Source organism: Solea senegalensis, linkage group LG18, assembly GCF_019176455.1.
Source record: "Solea senegalensis isolate Sse05_10M linkage group LG18, IFAPA_SoseM_1, whole genome shotgun sequence".
Taxonomy (NCBI): Eukaryota; Metazoa; Chordata; class Actinopteri; order Pleuronectiformes; family Soleidae; genus Solea; species Solea senegalensis.
The window spans coordinates 7,924,778-7,942,919 of NC_058041.1; the positions used below are offsets into that span (position 1 = coordinate 7,924,778).

The 18,142-nt window shown below is 41.4% G+C and overlaps 3 protein-coding genes across 5 annotated transcripts; 1 reads left to right on the forward strand and 2 right to left on the reverse strand.

Moving 5' to 3' along the window:
- Window positions 1–53: 53 nt before the first annotated feature.
- On the reverse strand, window positions 54–9,215 carry LOC122759253 (PDZ domain-containing protein 7-like). Its single transcript, XM_044013970.1, has 17 exons — window positions 8,947–9,215; window positions 8,588–8,821; window positions 7,455–7,592; window positions 7,163–7,337; window positions 6,891–7,067; window positions 6,497–6,644; window positions 5,180–5,240; window positions 4,889–5,066; window positions 4,557–4,783; window positions 4,327–4,479; window positions 4,121–4,230; window positions 3,870–3,961; window positions 3,661–3,752; window positions 3,458–3,529; window positions 2,542–3,159; window positions 2,089–2,189; window positions 54–1,691 (listed from the first exon to the last, which is right to left on the reverse strand). The coding sequence occupies exons 2-17, from the start codon at window positions 8,748–8,750 to the stop codon at window positions 1,548–1,550; spliced, it is 2,649 nt and encodes an 882-aa protein (XP_043869905.1). The 5' UTR covers window positions 8,751–8,821; window positions 8,947–9,215; the 3' UTR covers window positions 54–1,547.
- A 1,578-nt stretch (window positions 9,216–10,793) lies between these two features.
- Window positions 10,794–13,211, forward strand: LOC122759081 (peroxiredoxin-like 2A). Its single transcript, XM_044013601.1, has 5 exons — window positions 10,794–11,213; window positions 11,347–11,438; window positions 12,270–12,410; window positions 12,605–12,769; window positions 12,866–13,211. Exons 1-5 carry the CDS (start codon window positions 11,063–11,065, stop codon window positions 12,974–12,976), a joined length of 660 nt encoding a protein of 219 aa, XP_043869536.1. The 5' UTR covers window positions 10,794–11,062; the 3' UTR covers window positions 12,977–13,211.
- Window positions 13,212–13,620: 409 nt separating this feature from the next.
- Window positions 13,621–17,661, reverse strand: LOC122759080 (cilia- and flagella-associated protein 251-like). 3 transcript variants are annotated; one of them, XM_044013599.1, is made up of 10 exons: window positions 17,612–17,661; window positions 17,310–17,504; window positions 16,279–16,395; window positions 15,894–16,046; window positions 15,424–15,636; window positions 15,142–15,267; window positions 14,755–14,898; window positions 14,389–14,556; window positions 14,034–14,192; window positions 13,621–13,908 (listed from the first exon to the last, which is right to left on the reverse strand). In XM_044013599.1, the coding sequence occupies exons 2-10, from the start codon at window positions 17,454–17,456 to the stop codon at window positions 13,882–13,884; spliced, it is 1,254 nt and encodes a 417-aa protein (XP_043869534.1). In that variant the 5' UTR covers window positions 17,457–17,504; window positions 17,612–17,661; the 3' UTR covers window positions 13,621–13,881. The 3 variants fall into 3 exon arrangements, with proteins under 3 accessions (XP_043869534.1, XP_043869535.1, XP_043869533.1); XM_044013600.1 differs by having other exon boundaries at window positions 17,608–17,625; XM_044013598.1 differs by having other exon boundaries at window positions 17,310–17,640.
- Window positions 17,662–18,142: the final 481 nt, after the last annotated feature.

Sequence of the window (18,142 nt, forward strand, 5' to 3'; positions counted from 1 at the left end):
CTATTTCAATACTATTTACACACAGTAGCACTCATAACACAGTAAACTGCTCCTTTCAAAATAGTTTTAATTTATTTTACAATGGGTACAGTCACCTGACGAGAGCTTCCTTTTCCTTGCATAAAAACTCTAACTTGAGTGATCAGTGTTGCAGGTCCTCACGATAAACATACAGATAAGAAAGATGCGTGTTATGTGCAGTCCCGACATTGATATTCAAAATAGCACACTTAAGCCTCATACAAAAAAGGGAGATCACAACCATTGTGTACACCATGATAAACTTAATATAGCCTCCATATACAGTAGCTCACACTTAGTGTTTTAAATTCCGTCCCATAATTTGCTAATATAAGGCCAAAGTTATATTTGTCCACTCAACCAGAAATGCACATGTGACTAGTGTGACGTGTTTGTAGGATTTGTGTCTTCCATGCACTGAATGATGTTTGAGTGTGAAGTCGAAAAACTACTTGGACATTGACGTGACGATTTTTCAGCAGCTTCTAAAATTAGAGTCTGTGTTTCACGTGTATGTATTTCACGACACTACAATGAGAACACTTGTTCCTCTTATCACTGCTGATTTGAACTATAATCCTCTCTGTAATTAAACATAGAAGTATTAAGTTTCATTCCAGAGATGTATTTCTATCTCAAAAAAAAAAAAAGAATAAAAACATAGCCACTGTGAATAGACCAAAGCAATGCACAGTATACTCTGCTCCTACAGTATAGATACAACGCCTGTATATTAATGTCGGTGTGGATGTTTGTTCTGGTTCCGTAGTATAATTTTATAATCCACAATATTTGTATAAAGACATTAAATGTATATTTTCATGCTGTACATTTACTGAACAAACCTATGTTTTTAATTAAAAAAGACAAAATGCTAAAGCTGCCTGTGGTACATGGAGATGTGTTCAAAAAGTCCTACAAGCTTTTGTAATATAACTGGAGATTTATTTTTCAGGTGTGTTTAACAGACCTTATACCTGGATTATTTACTTAACAGCCCTGTGCTTGTTTACATTTAGACAATGTAGGTTTGTGCTCTGGGATTACACTGGGATTCTTCATTAACAGAAATGTTTGTGCACGGCTCACGTCTGCCTTCTACAGGTCAAACATCAAACAGTCCACAGTGTTTTTGAAGGCACTCAAGTTACAGTTTGTTATCCTGCAATTTCTTTTTTAATTAAAGAGCTCAGACATTGCTGAAAACACATCTTCGGTACACTGATGAATGTTTTTACAACATAAAATGTAAAATGAAAGCGACGATCTTGGCTCCTGGGTTTTGATGAAGTGACATCAAGGCGTCAGGAGCAACATTTATCATGATCGAGTGTTTGTGAGGATCTCTTTTGCCGTTTTCTCGTACATGACAACATTCCTCTCATTCTCCACAGCCATGGTGTCCATGTCGTCACGTTAAAATGAATGGCAATAAAAACATACCTGACCTCAGCCGTGCTCAGGTTTTCCTGCCTCTGTTAAAATCACCAGAGACGATTCATCCACATTCACAATGAGCAGTCTCTTTAAATGTTTTTAGGGACTTTGACCACAAACACCATGGGGTCTTTGGCCTTGTTGCTGAAGGCTTTTCGGATGATGTCCACGGCATGCTGATGTGTAACACCTTGTAAGGTAACTCCATCCACAGACACCAACTCAAATCCAGCCTTAACATTGAAGAGGGAGGAGTTTAAGTCAGATATGGCGATGGATAAACAAAATCATAAAAATAGTTAAATTTTTTCCTCAATAGCTTTAGATTGATGGTCTAATTGTAATTGTATAAATTGTATTTTGGGCTGTACAAAAATACTTTTGACCTATGATCTAAATTATAAAATGATATAATGAGAGTAAACAGTTCATAATAGGTGTACACGTCCATATTTTTGCTGCTTATTCAGGTCTAACTGAATCAATTATATGTATTTAGGAATTATTGTTGTACACCATTAAGAAGTAGTCGAAATGTGTAGCAGAGTGTTATATTTTAAAAGTTAAAGGAAGAATGATCATTAATTCAGTCTAAAAATGAAAGAGAAAAGTGACTGTGACAGCTGTTACCTTGAGCACTTCACAGGTGGAGGCAGCTCCTCCAGGGAAGATTTTCTCAATCTTCACCACTGGCTGAATCTTCGACTCCATCCCTCCAGATATACTGATTCCTGCAGCACAAAAACAACAACAGTGGGAGTCAGTGATGCATTTTTTGAAAAGTAAAATTGTCACCAAGTTTGGAGAAACAGTCAACTGCATGTGGAATGTTAGGATTGCTGAATATATTCATTTACTGTTTGAGCCACTTTAAAATGTGACTTCCTATGACTGGTAATCTAATATTTTTAGTCTTTAAAGTGAACAGGTTTCACATATAGCTGTAAATACAAATTACATGTTGTTTTGTGATTACTTTGCAGTCCAACTTGCTTCTCAACATCTGGATAGAAGACAGACCTCAAACTGACCGTTAACTCTCAACCAACTGTATCCATTTAAGAGAAGGTCAAACACATTTACCCAGTGACTGTTTGGTCTTGGAGATGGTGACAGTTTTGAGCTCAAACTCCTGCTCAGTGACCGAACCGTTGAGTCCATTTTCAGAAGACGCTTGATGGCTGTTCATGTGTTCACACCCGACCTGCTGATGTGGACTCGAACCAAACACATGCGATAACGCAGGCCGACTCCTGCGAGCGGCACTCTGCAGCGTGAACACCGTCTCTTTACTCCTCTCTCCACGTTTCTCCTTTTTGCTTTTAGAGTGACCATTTCTGAATGGGGAGCGTCCTCTCTCTGAGTCGGCCCTGTCTGAGGAAGAGTGCAGTGACACTTCGTCAAAGTGCACAGAGCGAATGGTGCCGATGTCTGTTCGGAGAGGAGGGTGGGAGTCATTGCTCCGGGCCAGCAGCCAGTTGGGGAGCATGGTGCTCGCGGAGCGGGATCCAAGTTCTTTGAACTCTGTGTTGTATCCGTCCACAGGTATGTCCAGCAGAGGAGTGAAGGATGTGGAAGTAGTGTGCGGCCGCTCCCTGGTCCGATGGGTTCCAGATAGACTGAGCTTCTCCAGCTCCCCCAGTAGATGGCTCTCCTTCTCCACCTCCTCAGCACTGTGTAGCTCAAAGCCTCCTTTGTAATCTAGTGAGAAAAGATATTAATTCACCCATCCTTTCTTCTGTAACCCAGGCTGTGGTTTTGGAAAGTAGGAACGCCAGTTCATTACAGTAAAGGTCAATAATGATAGCTTCAGTTGTCTGAGGGATCATCTTTATCATGCCATCTCTCTTTTAAGTGGAATTATCACTTGGAACACATCGAGAGTTTCTCCCTCTTCAAAAAAATCTCCATAAGCAGCTTTTAAATATAATAAATCACAAGCCTCGTATCAAAATTACACTTGAAAACTAATATTCTAGAGGAGGTGAAAGGCACTGACCTGGGATGGGAGTGATGAGGCGTCGTTTGGGTGCTCGACCAGACATGGGAGAGCGAAGAGGAGGAGTTCGAACTGAAATAAAAATGGATGTTGAATCACGGGGTGAAATAAGAAGACACTTACTGTATATTTAGCAATTGTAGAAATGAGAAACACACATTGCTGCTAAGAAATGTCACAAATTCAGAATGTGTCATATCCACCTGAGCGATACTTGAGGATATCATAGGCCTCGACTTCTATCGGAGTCACCATGTTATTGAATGCATTCAGGTCGTGAGGTGGAAGCAGCATTCTGGAAAACAAGTTGTTTTTATATTCATGTACTCCAGCTACAGGTCATGGTTATCCTTTGTCACATCAGCAGGTGAGTAAATAACTAGTGATTATTCCTCATTTATGTTTCTCTTACCTGACTTCCCTCAGCAGAAGCAGTTTTTCGGGCCGGTCCAGCACGGCCAGCAGGTGGCGTATCAAGTTCTCCACTGACCGCTCGGCTGTGTACTGCAAATGCAATAATCAGAGCAGCACTTGAGCTTCCAGCGAGACGTGGAAAATGTGTGGTAAATTGTGTAAACCCACACAAAGACTCCTTTCTAGGGCAGATCAACATAACTAAAATCCACAGTGCATCTTAAATCTTGACTGAATTTAATCTCTCACCCGTCGACACGACGTCATCACAGCAGACACCTCCTCCTCAGTCAGCAGCCTACGAGCCATGTCCTCCACTACCCCAAGCATCTCTGAATTTGGCATTTGCTTTCGACCTTCTGGAAACAAGAACAACCCCCCCCCCCTTTACTGGGTTGTTCCTATTTGTGTGATTTTGAGCACAAGGTGTAGTTTATACAGGGAATCACAGCTACCTTTTGTAGACGGGGACTTGGAGCGTCCCCTGGACGTGTCTCTCTTGTGTCCACCCTTGAACAACAAGTTAACAAAGGTCTTTGAGCGCTGCAGTGTGCTCTTCTGCTCTGGGTCCTTCTTTTTCTGCTTCTTCTCTTTCTTCTGCGTGGCTTCTACGATGGAAATACGAACAGTGCGTCAGTACTTGCAGTTCAGTCACTCCGGCCTTTGACAACATTCTCTGCCTCACCCGCCACAGTGACTTGGCTCTGTGACCGAGTGATTGGTCGACTTGGCCTGCTAAGAGCCAGCAGCATGGCTGTCTTGGGTGACTCTCTGCTCCCCTTGCCCTCCTCTCCACCGATCACTGTGTCTCTGAGCAGAGTGGTTGGTCCCAGGCTGCGAGTGGTTTCTGCACCCATCCTCTGAGAAGGAAGGTCTGTCTGGATGGCAGTCTCTGTTCGCTCAGACTCAAACCTGGACATTAAAACTACATTTGATCAGTGAAACAACTATAACAGTTTAATTTGGTTCTATTATTTCCTGAAGATGATAAATGGAAATGAACCAGATGACCCTGACCTCTGGTCCTCAGTGGAGATGCTGACATCCACCATGTCTGAGCCAAACGGCAGGCTGGGAGGGAACATGACCTGAGACAGGCCGCTCAAAGAGCTGACAGGAGTCCCAGACGACAGAGACGAGGCTGAGGAGTTGGATTCTGAACCCTGGGAGGAAGATTTCTGAGTGCCATTGGCCACTAGGGAGGAAAACATGTCAATGTCTGTTATTCACAAAGTAAATACCAAAAACATGAGTAAACAAAGCCACAACGTTAGCTCTCTAGCTGGACAACAAAACCCAGATACATACACTTATTGAGCCACCTGTATTCTGCCACCATCTCCTTATAGGCAGGGTATCGTCCTGCTTCCTGCACAGATATGGCCACAGATATGCAAATTAGATACAGTAGAAACCTTGAAATTTTTATGGGATCGCTATATTTGATAAAGAGTAACCCTAGAGCCATAGAAATCCAACCACATTCACCACATCTGCTTGGGTGGGAACCGTGTTTGCCCCTGTTGACTCTCTAGTAACCTCTGACAGTTGGGATGCTTTCTAACTCCGGTGCCTCTTTTAGTTTCCATGTGACAAAGCGAGGGATACCAAAACACACGAAACACGGGCCCCATGCTTTGATCAGCACCTGATCCCAGCTGCCTGGTGAATAATGCACACGGCCGGGCTATTTTTCACAGCACGAAACCCAAGCTCCGACAAGTAAAGTGAGTGAGGAATATTACGACTGCATGCCAGCTGTCAGCCCCGCCACACAAACCACCGCCGTTACAGCCACTGTGTAGCGGTGCATCTCGTGTAGTTTGTGTTCGGTTTTCTTGAGTGGGAGAATAAAATATGAAGGGCAGAGAGCGGGTCACAAAGTTAATGCATGTCAGGCCATTTAATCGAGGCAGTAATGAAAGGACGAACATGCTTTCTAATAACAAAAGAGTCGTGATGGAATGTGATACAGCCTTTTCAGCTTATCGTTCACACTGAATTCAACACCAAACGGCCTCGCATTCAACTGAGATGTAACTCGTACGAACAACAGTCAGATAAGAGGCTCTACTTCTTTATCTGTAACATATACCTTATTAGCAACAACCAATTTTTAGTTTTGCTACCATTATCTTTCTTATTGTTTTATTTTTATTTGTCCTTTATTCAGCCAGGAAGATCCCATTGAGATACAATAGTCCAGTTTATTGAGTACATCCTGTTCATACTATAATTTTGCCCCATAGTATGAGTCAGTGATGACAATCTTTTTAAAAAAATACATTCCTTTGTATAAGGTTTTGACATTTTCCTTCATTTTATACTTTTTTATACTTATATGCTAATGTGGATTTACTGTTCTAGACTAAACTGGTCAATTAGAATTGAACAATGTACAAAAGGATTACAGACATCAGATTTTAAAAATAATTTCTAACATATCTAATATTTCTAAATTCCAATGTAATTATGTCCATTTTAAATACAAAACCTTTAAGATGATCCACAAGGGATTTCTTCATAAACCACTTTAATTTCAGTTTTCAGCCTTAAACTACATACCTAGTTTACATAACCTCAGGGGCGCAATGTTTTTTAAGGGTAATACAACAACGCGCTCACCTTGATGGTCAACATGATGTGTGTGTGGCTCTTCAGCACCTCCACAGCACTGCTGTGGCTGATGTCCTCAAAGCTCACACCATTGGCAGCCAGGATCTGGTCCCCCATCTTTATTCCATTCTGCTCAGCCAGACCACCAGGATCCAGTCTGTGTCGGAGAGACAGACAAATCATCAAACACAGAAAAATATGAATTTAGGTATTAAGACACAAAAAGGCTGAGACCAGAGTGAGTTAGAAAAGGGTGGTCAAAAGCAGAAACAAGAAAGCTTTCTTTCTAATTTCTGTCTATTTGAGTAAAGTGTTATTAAAGATCATTATTCACATCATCTTTTAACTTCTCTATGTGAGCTTTGTTAACACGTCTCTCACTTTCCTCAGCAGAGATACATACTTGGAGACATAGATGCCCAGACCAAACTCCTTTCCCCCACGGATGTTAAAGCCAAGGCAGTAATCATCGGAGGTGGTGTAAAGGTGCACAATCCTTTGGAGGGCACTGCCGGAGCTGGCCTCTGAAGGTGTCCGCCCACTCTCCTCCACCACCATACGCCTGTGTATCAAGTCCACCCTGAGAAACAAACACGATCACAACACAGACCGTGAGTCAGCCAGAGCCACATTCAGTCAGAATCTGATATAAATCCAGTAGTAATCCTTTATTACCAGGTAGTCTTCTCCTTGGAGAAGCGGATGCCGGGGACTTTGCCAACACGTCTCACCACCATCCTCAGCCTGTTGTTTCCCGTCAGGACCTTCACAGCGCTGCTCATGGTGATGCTCTCCAGGCTGATCCCGTTCACCTCCACCAATTTATCCCCCACTTGAAGGCCTGCCTCCTCTTTGAAAAACAAATGATTAAAAACAAGAGTGCAAACTCAGTATACGTCACAAGCAAGTGGTCAGTGACTGCATTTAATTAACTGCTTATGTACCTAAATGTAGTAAGTCATGTTACCTGCTGTACTGTTGTCCTCCACCTTACTGACAAAGATGCTGAGGCCATGTTCGGAGCCTCCGCGCACGCTGAAGCCAAGCTTTCCATCCACACTCTTATCCACTGTGATGGTATGGAGGTCCTCGCTGTCATCTCCACCTAAAAATATAACAAGGATAAGGATTATGTGACAAACCGATATAATGTTGTTCTCTGCCTTTGAAGCAACAGTTCCTGTGGGTCTATTCTTCCCTCCCATTGAAGAATTGAGTGTAAATGATAGCTAAAAATGACAGCAAAATACGCTTCTACAACTTCCAGATGACAAAGACAAAATGGTCATAATTCATAATCGTTCAATTATCAGTGTGCAGACTGTGCAGGCATAATTTTGGTCCTCCTATTGGTGGAGGCCACAAGAGAGCACGAGTTTAAAAAACAAACTACAAAGTCATGTGCATTTTGTGGGTTAAAATTGTTCCGTTTCATCTAGTTTTAACAATGACTGCAATCCATCAATAATTACAGTAATATAGATGGAAATGCACCAAATGTAATTTTTTTGATAATTAAGTCATTTGCACAGAATTTCTTTTAGAAAGTGTGTTTATTGTGTTTTTTATTGTGTTAAATAATAATAATTTACTTCCTGCCATTGTCCATAATGTTGCTAATTTAATAGTGATCATATGCAGGAACACTGATCAGGTAGGTATGTTTTAATATGTAAGATGATGAGGATGGTTAACTAAAAGTAAATTAGGTCTAATTTCAAAACAGAAAACTGTGCATCTGCTAGATCAGTGGTACCACTTGAGAAAATATTGAGCTCTTGAAGTAACACATTATCACCAATGTTAGAATGCAGTGGTGTAAATAAGCCGAGCAAAGTCAACTACAGTCTTAATTTGCTCTCTCTCACATATACTTCAGACACTGGTATAGTGAAATTAGATTAAGTTGTATAAAGTATTTGTTTTCTACGCACTCTTGGTCAAAATCCCTCTATTTATGATTTTCCTCAAAGTACCACCAGAGGAAGCATACCACAGTTTGAGAACCATAGAGCAACATACTGAACATCCCTGGTGCTTTGTCTGTGTTAGTAATACAGTACACACTGTACACAATCAGCCAGTGTAGCTACTCCTTACCATCCACAGGAGAGTTGATGAGGATGACCCGGCCCATGGGCGACGAGGATCGGATTCCACGCCGGCGCTGCTCCTTCTTCCGCAAGAGGTTGCGTGTGGCAGTATGTGACCCTTGGGACCCAGGGGTCTTCTCCCTGCGGGATGGGTCTGACAAGTGAGCCATGGAGGCTGGCAGGGTCCCCTTTCACACACACACTCCACCGGGGGCTCAGCTCCAGGTGGAGGAGGCTACAGCTGTGTACAACAGAAGGAAAGGTATTCTCCGTGTTTCCCGCACTCTTGAACTACAACACAGTATACCCACACTTAAATACGCGTACACGTTTTTGAAAATGAAATGGCAGAATATTCCAACTCACTGATGCGGGCTGCTTTGTGACATGACGGCTGACTCTTTGGTCCATTCCTGCCCATGATGCATCTCTCTCACCTGTCTGAGTCTCAAAGCCACACCAAGAGTTAGTATGTAAACAAACACACCTACAGCTACACAATAACACACACTAATCTCTGCTGCAGAGCATCTATGATCCCACTGCTTACCAAGTCAACCCACATTATAGAAACTGCATTAGTGCCAGCAGTGTTTTAATGTAACAAAGTACAAATACTTTGTCATTTTATATCAGAAAATTACATTTGATAGTTCAGTGTTCATCAAATGTCAAATACTTTAAGACTTTTACTTAAGTAATATTATTAAATGTGACTTTTTCTGGTAAGATACGTTTACCCTAGTATCCCTTTATGGTACTTTGTACAAGACTGCCTGCAGGTGATGTTAAAAATAGGATTTAATGGGTTTATTTAGCTCAGACTTGACCCACTTAAAGTTTGGACGTCACATGATGTCGATACCATGGTAACCTGTCACTAAACTTATACTGTGATCATAATATACACGTCCCTGTGGCGTCACCTTGGGGGTTCCCCCAACCAATGTCCACAGTCAGAGTCAAACTGCACTTAATTACCTTTATTTAACAAACCAATGAGCTCCGCAGACGACAGTTTTACAGAATATTGTTAAAAATAATAAACATGGAGAAAATAAACAACAACTTACCACACATTTTACGCTTCAAGACGCAGCTGACAGTATCTCATTTGATGTATATTAACAATAAAAGACAACACATATTGAAAGCGGCGGTCAATTAAGTTGGGGAAAGTGTCCCTTGTGTCCTAAAGTCCATTTCATATTCCGTAAATTCGCTAAATTAGATCAGCTAACGGACATACCAGAGTCCATGGTGCGCAAAATGACCACGCTCACCTGGCTGGAACATTTCCCTTGATGAGTGAGTCTCCGCCTCCAGAGCACGCTGATTGGCTGGATTGTAGCAGATTGGGAACAAATGATTGGAGGAAAAATATGCCACTCAACCGACAACCGTTGTGCAGCAGACGAGGAGTCAATGCCAAAAATAGTATAATGACTGTATAATTAATGCAATTTACAACTATAACAATAAATGACGCATTGATTTATTACATTTACTTTATTCCAAGCATTTCTTTCATATGCATTTCACACAATTTTATTCTGTTTTCACTATTTTTCACTAGGTCTTCAATTCAAACAAAACTCATAAGGAACAATATTTAACTGTCAAAATCTTGTTTGTTAAATCACAAGTGTTTGTTAAATCTCATTCATATGTGGCTTTTTGCACTTTCCTCTGTTTTAATGACTGACCATGAGGTACAAATAAAAACTAAAAATGGTTTAACCTGTTTTGTCCTCCAGTAACACACAGACCTCTGAACTCAGACCAATTTCAAAAATCACCCAGACAAAAAAAGACTCAGAAAGACTAGATACAACTTTTTTCACATCATTTAAAAATAAAGGGGTTTGATTTGATGCGTAACAATATGTTACAGAAAACATATCTATGATGTAAAATGAAAGCATAATTATCTAACATTTAATTGGCGGCCCACGTGGAATTGATTGAAGGGCCGCACGTGGCCCATGGGCCTAGAGTTTGAGACCTCTGTGTTAAGGTATAAAGAGAGAAACTATGCCCAAGACATACTGTATTTTCCTGTGAGGACAAAATAGAACATTTGATTTGATTAATTCACTTTAGTTTTAATCCAGATGAAATACAACAATTGTTTTGTTATCCACTACAAACTGGTTGCCATGTTTGATATTTTGGCCAAATGACGCATTGTATTCAGTGATCTTTAACCTAGAGGAGGAGGAGGGACAGACAGTGTGAGCTGGCGCATTCGTTGTTGTTGTTTTATTTTTATTACATTTCTCAGTTTTGTCTGCTGTCTCGACGACAGCGTCACCGAATAGCAGCTGTGTTTAATCAGGTCATGTGATCAGTGTTAAAAAGCCCGAGGTTTGTCAAACACTGGAAGGATTGAGCTGGAACTGGAGTCGCGCGGTGGTGGTTGTTGTTGCAGCAACTGAGAGTCCGACATGGATTAACTGAAACCGCGCAGAGCAGCAGGAACATGGCAGGGGGAGTCGTGGCCGAAGTCGCGGCCTCTGTCTTCGGCCTCATCACGGCTGTCATGAATTTCTTCACGAACATGTTTCTGACACCGCCGCTGAGCGCCACCATCAAACATTTGGAGGAAGCAGAACTGAAAACTTTGACAGGAGGTAATTCATTTCACCTCAAAGACTCTTGTTTATGTTTGAGCTAATGCACAAGCAGAGCTTTATTTGTTCAATTTGAGTGCGTGTACTGAGTTAATCCCGTTCGCCCTCTTGCCTCATTTTTTCCTTGCGTCAGAACCGAAAACCATCAGAGCCAAATCTCTGTGGGAGACGTCTGGAGCTGTCATCATGGCAGTACGGAGGCCTGGATGATTTTTGTGCAGAGAGGTAACATCCTGGGATGATCTGACTTCATGAAATTTCATTTAAAAAATGTGGTCCTTCATTTATAAAAACTGTCAATTTCCTCAATGACTGTCATAGGTTTTGTGTAGGGATGGGATGATATTACTTTTTTTGTGTCCGATACTGATATCACAAACTCAAACTAGTATCTACTGATACCGATATTAATGCGATAAAGTCATTTTAGACAGTTTATGAAGGGTTAGGGTTAGTTAATGACACGTTTGTGCTGAGTCATTTCAAAGACATAATTCCCTAACAGTGTAACACATTCATTGTTCTCCCAAGAAGAAGAAATAAACAGCCCAAATATGACTCAGCTAAAATGCATATGTTGATTTGAATTTTACAGTCTGTGCATAGTGTGTATTTGTAATGATGACATGTCTTTTTGAAATCAATGTTTGGTAGGACTGTCAGTGACTTATTTCTAAGGTGTTAATCTCCACAGCACGAGTTTGTAAAGGAATGATTCAGCAGTGGGTCGGAAGCATCCAGTACTTTTATCATCAAGCCTCTGACTTGAGATAAAATTATCTGCATGTACACGGACTCCAGACAACATCCACTTGATAATATGCTATAACCATGCTGTAGGTGACGGACCAATGGCTACAAAAATTAGCAGTCTAACCATCCATCCATCCGTCTTCTACTGCTTTATCCTCCACATGAGGGTTGTGGGGGTGCTGTGACAATCTCAGCTGACATAGGGCGATGGGTGGAGTACAGATTGCCAGTAGCAGTGATTTGTAAATGTGTGTTTTTGTAAAACATCTTAAAACTTACTTTGTTGAGTGCTTTTTGTTACAGGAGGCTGCAGAGCTGTCCTCTCTGAAACCCCAGCTGGATGAGCTCGGGGTCCCTCTGTACGCTGTGGTGAAGGAGGACATCGGCACCGAGGTCCAGAACTTCAGACCGTACTTGAAAGGGGAGATTTTCTTGGATGAGAAGGTTGTTTTGTTTTCTTGCAGTGAATTGGTATATTGTGTGGTCTGTTCTACAGCCTTCTCTTTTTTTCATTTGGAGGAAATGGTGTCATCACCAAATATTTTCCAGCATAATTCCGTGTTGCAAATACACTAAAGTCATTCAAGTTCCATCAGTTCCGGTCTGGATGAATAACGCGAGAGTTGCTTGTGTTACAGAAGCGCTTTTATGGACCCCTTGAGCGGAAGATGGGTCTACTGGCGTTCCTTCGTCCTGGGGTGTGGTTGAGTGGCCTGAGGGCGTTTAATAAGGGCTTCATGGGAAATATTATGGGAGAGGGCTTTGTCCTCGGTGGGGTCTTCGTCATTGGAAGAGAAGAGCAGGTGTTTATTAGTAAATTAATGTATTGCATGATAAATCACATAAAAATATGTATATTTGTTGGAAGAAAACCACCTCATTGTTTCTATTTTCTGCAGGGAATACTTCTGGAACACAGAGAGATCGAGTTTGGGGATAAAGTAAACATCGAAGAAGTCCTCAGAGCTGCAAGGAGAATACCACAGGAGCTTCTGTCACTAGAAAAATAATGCTTTATGTTGTCAATGGTGTGCTGGCGTCCTTCTCTATGAAGCCAGGAATGCATTTTGTGGTATGATTGTTTAATTAAGAGGATCCGAGTGTATTAATGACGGTTTGTCTATAAACTCCATAGAGGAAGCGGACCTGATATCGAACGCTCTATTTCCTCATATTGCTCTCATACCATGATGCTATTTTGGGAGCCAAGAGATGGTGACTTTGCAAATAAACTCTCAAATGAAACGATGCCTTTGTGCTTCACGGTTTGTCACTGTGTGGGAGGAAGCTGCTCGGATGCGTGAGCTGGCACTGGGTGAAAGATCTCTCACTCTGTCCACACACACCATTATTTTATGATTTTTGTCCACCACTCCTGAAGACATGTTCAGCATGATTTAACTACTGATTCTTTTGTACATTTGAAACCACCATGGCAGGAAATTTGAATTATTGTATATCAATTGGAACTGCGACAAAAACATTGGTTACAAAGCTGCCACACTATGAGTTTGTTAGTCACAACTACCAATATTTAAGTTGGTATTAATAACAGGCCTTTTAATCTTAATGGTTAAATCTTCACATTGTACCCTCTGCTTCAAGAAAAAGAAGAAAAGACTCAGAGGAAGAACGGCTGTGACAGTTATAGTAATTAGATTACTGACATGAACTGCATTTTATTAGTCAGAGATAACATTTTATATTCATTTCATTCCTATCACACAGCTGCACAGTGGCTAGCATTGTTGCCTCACGACAAGACGGTCAGGGATTCAAATCTCTGTTCAACTGAGGGACGCCCTGTGTTCTCCCATGTCTGGTTCTGTGGGTTCTCCGGGCTCTCCGGGACACATTGGTTTGAATTCAAATGTATTTATTTCAACCTAGTATAAACTGTGTAATTGAAGATGGATCAGTCTTCAGCTTCTTTTAATTCCTCCTGCAAAGAAACAGAGTAAATACACTGTTGAGGTTAAGTATGAATAGTTTAGTCCAGGCTTTTTAGTCAGTGGGAATGTTATTGATACAAATCATACACAGATCAAATAACAGATCAGTTGTTACCGGCTTCATTAAAGTGTCAACCTCCTCAATGGAGTCATCTTTGTCAGAAGGCCTTTCCTGTTCCCCATGCGAAGTCAATGGTCTTTCAGTCATTATTATCGCCCCCTCTGCTGTTGCATCACTCATGGACTCATCTGTGTGTTGCCCGTCTGCTTCTGCCTGAGATGAGGTGGCCAGAACATATTTCTGTTAGAAGCACTGAACCTTTGAGCCTTGTATTTACACCTCTTACTTCTTCACAGTAAGAGAATAGCTCTATCCCTTTGTCACTACAGGGTTTTTTTGAGAAATATTCTGCATTGTATACAAGACAAGGTTTACAACTGTTTGACGAAGATTAAAGTAGATCAGATACCTTTTCCTGAGGAGCATGAGAACTTGAGTTCTGTGTCTCCAGTGCCGTTTCTGTTGTTTGTTCTTCAGGAGAAGATGTTTCCTCTCCTTTGAGATCTTCATTTCTCGGGTCTGTGGTCGACTCTACCAGTATAGAATCTGCGGGTTTATCATCTTTGTCTTCATTGACCTGGTGAAACAATAGTCAAGAATTATTCCTGTAAGTTTCCCTTCACCTTGCCTCTTCTGACATCAGTCTACTGTCCCTAATCTGCCCTGTTAAATTCAGATCACTTAATCTCCTCTTCATCACTCTGTCCGTATCGCTCAATCATTCTATATCTTCAAAATGTTTGCATCAACATGAGCTGTATTTCAGCAGCGTCACCTTCTCTGCGTCTTGAGATTCATTTCTTTGTTTGTCGCCTGGTTCTTCTGAGATGTCTGTTTTTAAATCATCAGCGTCTTGGCTGTTAAGTGCAGCGTGTGGGTCAGGGTGCTCAGGTTCATCAGTTGCGGCTTGACCAACCACCTGCAGCACAGTTGTGAGACACAGTAACATCACTATAAACCTTAAGATACGATTTTAGAAAACCATTTTAGTCACTTTAATCACTTTAGTCAGGTTTCAGCCTGAAACCTGTCTGTATATTCTTCACCTTGACTCCTCTGACCTTGTTCTTCAGTCCCTAATCTGGACAGTTATCTTCTCAATTTTACACCATCATGCACGTCACAATATCAAATCACATGAGCTGTATTTCAGCAGCGTCACCTTCTCTGAGTCTTGAGATTCGTTGTTTTGTTTGTTGTCAGGTTCCTCTGTGATGTCTGTTTTTAAATCACCAGCCTCTTCTTTGCCTGTGGCGTCAGCCTCGGCAGGTTCAGCTTGATCAACCACCTGCAGAATAACATCACCATTAACCGTAAGCCCTCTCCACTGTTCAACACTTTATAATCTTTTCTAGGAATATTTCATTGTGATACAAACCATCCAGGATGTCATGTCACAGGTGTGCACTTATATAGATGTAATTTGACCACAGTGTCTCATCACCTTAACCTCATCTTGGTCATTCTTCTCTTCTTGACTTATGTCGCTTGGCTCCTCCTCACTTTTCTCCTCAGCGTGATCGCTCCTTGACTTCTCTTGATTTTTTCCAACACCCACTTCCTCAGACTCACTGCTGATGGTCTCGGAGAAAGTATTGCTAGCCTCCTCTGCTGGTTTTCCCTCAGGTGATCCTGACCTGCTTACATCATTTGTGACCTGGCAGACACACCATCTCTTTAAACCACGTGCAGTCACTCGTTTGATGGCTATTTCCACACCACACAAGTTGCGTCATGCACAAAGTGTATCATAAGGAGCGATAAGAAGGAGCGATATCCACCACCACCACCAGCACCTCCAACACCTTAACAAAGGTAATAAATCAAAACCAAATAGAGAGACGTGCTAATGATCAGCCTAGAGACACAGCCAGTAGCAGCAGCAGCAGCACTCCGACTATTTTACTTAATCACCTGTTCTGTGTTTTTTTCCTGAGCTTGACTTTGGAGTTCATCTGTGCCCTGCTGGTTTTCAGGATGAGGTGTGTTTGGTTTCTCCTCTGTCACAGGCGTGATGTCATTAACAGCTTCTGTCGCTGGCTCCAGAACATCAACCCCTGTATGCTCCTGTTCAGAGATCAGGTGTTGTGCTCTTGAAAAACTTTGGTCTTTTCTTCCCGTTTCTCAATTGTTTTGGGGGTGATTCATTTAAAACAGCAACTTATCAAAATGGTTAAAAAAAGTGGATCATCTAACATTTTAGGCCTAACTGTATATTACAAACTATGAGTAACTGAAGAAATTAAAACTCCAGGCCTTGCAACAAAAAACATTACAGGGATTTTGTCACAGAACATACTTTTTTTGACTTCTCCAAGGCCTCACTGATCTTTGGCTCCTCCCCGCTCAGCTTCTCCTTGTGCAGAGCCTGTTCTCTGGCTTTCGCCTGCTCCTTCTCCAGGAGATGGGCCTTTTTCTGCAAACGGAAAAGTGGCACGGCAACAAGGCTTGTGACTTACAGAGAGGACACTATTACAGTTGAGGATGGATTGATAAAGTAGCCTTCCTTCATATCTCCATGCGGCTCTTTTAAGAGAGGGTTTATACGGCCAGAGTCTCCACAAGATACTTAGTGTTATAGCACTCAGACTGAGGAGCTTAGACTGTCTAAGCCTGTGTCATCCTTTACAGTGCTTCTTAAAACCTTTGTTTAACTCCAGTGTCTTGAGATGCACAGTAAGTGGCAGTGGAAGAATGAGTATTGTTAGTATCAGCAGTTTCACACTGGTGAGTGTGTGGCCATGAGTCAGTACGTCTGTTGCTGCCCTCCTTTCACACCTTTCACAACAGCTAGATATCTTGAATTAAGATCTGTCCAAAAAAGAAGTCTTTAAGTGATATTAGCAAAATGTGGTTGAACGTTTTTGTACGACACAAGGACAGAGGAAACTCCCTGTAAATGACCACACTTATCACCCTATAAAGCCGAGTATGTCTCCAGGAGCACAAACAGCTAAAGAGGACATTGTGAGGTTTTCTTGAAAAAATTCTATAGAGATAAAATCAGAAGAAACATTTGGTCTATCGTTCAACACACTCCTTGGAATTGCTTTAATTTCATGTGTGCCTATAGTAAGTATACACAAAGCTAAGGTTTTATTATCCCTGGTGCCCAGGTTATAGTTTTTGTTTATTGACTGAGCTTTAGAGACTTTAGGTAATTTATTATTTTTTTGGCCATTTTGCTTTAAATACACTTATTAATGAAGACTATTGGTTGACATTGTTGCCTTTTCATTTCAATCAGCTCATCAGTTGCCCTGGTTCGCTGTAGTCGAGTGAATGATGTAGTGCTCCCCCTACTGACAAGGAAGCGGAAATGCAGCTCACCTCCGCCTGATGTTGAACGTTGGAGTTGTACTTGTAGAGCCAGTGAGCCAAATATAAGATGGGCTTCGCAGGTCGCTGCTCGGACACTTGAGCCAGTCCTTCTGCCAGACATTCTCCAAGGTGTTTCTTTATATACTCAGAGTCCATGTTTTCTTTCTTTCTTTCTTTCCTGAAATGCAGAGTTCACGTCGTAACCTGTAAAACAAACACGAGTCATTAATATAGTATGTTTTTTATCTGTGTCTTAAATTCAACATATACAGTTTAAAACAACTTATACTAGAGTAAAAAAACACACGGACAAAACACACAGCGCGGAGCTTCCGGATGTAGCGACGGTCTCCATAGTAACAGTGTCGCGTTCTTCTTACTTCCCTCCGGAACGTTTAAATAGTTCCTACTCACTATTACATTACGTATATTACCACTCACAGCCAGACTGCCAGTAGGCTTCTCATGCTTGTTTTAATAAACTTTTAAAATGTTTTATTTTAATGTGTGGTTTCTTGGGAGTCACCTCCTTTTTTTGTGAAGTTTTACAAAAGGTGAGGGGGAGAAAAAAATAATCCTTTCACATTTAATTATGTTGATACTTAGGAATCATGGCCAACATTTCTTGTCTATTTTATATGTCCTATAGCTTGAAACAGGGACAATTTTTTCATGTGGGTTTACAGGATGGCTTTTTCAGCTGCATGGGGGAGGTGATCGCAGCAGGCTCCATTTCCAAGAAACAGATGACACTGGTTTGCATTTGTAATCACAGATATCATTTTCCTTGTATAATCATACTGCACACCTTTCAGCCAAATATAGCCTTCACACTGACAGCA

Coding starts and splice junctions, on each gene's coding strand:
- LOC122759080 (XM_044013599.1), bottom strand. CDS start 17,456: ATGGACTCTGAGTATATAAAGAAACACCTTGGAGAATGTCTGGCAGAA. Junction 15,637..15,893: donor AGGAAAAAAACACAGAACAG/GTGATTAAGTAA, acceptor TGTGTCTGCCAG/GTCACAAATGATGTAAGCAG. Junction 15,268..15,423: donor ATGACCAAGATGAGGTTAAG/GTGATGAGACAC, acceptor GTTATTCTGCAG/GTGGTTGATCAAGCTGAACC.
- LOC122759253 (XM_044013970.1), bottom strand. CDS start 8,750: ATGGCTCACTTGTCAGACCCATCCCGCAGGGAGAAGACCCCTGGGTCC. Junction 3,962..4,120: donor TGATGACGTCGTGTCGACGG/GTGAGAGATTAA, acceptor TTGCATTTGCAG/TACACAGCCGAGCGGTCAGT. Junction 3,530..3,660: donor TATCCTCAAGTATCGCTCAG/GTGGATATGACA, acceptor TTTTTATTTCAG/TTCGAACTCCTCCTCTTCGC.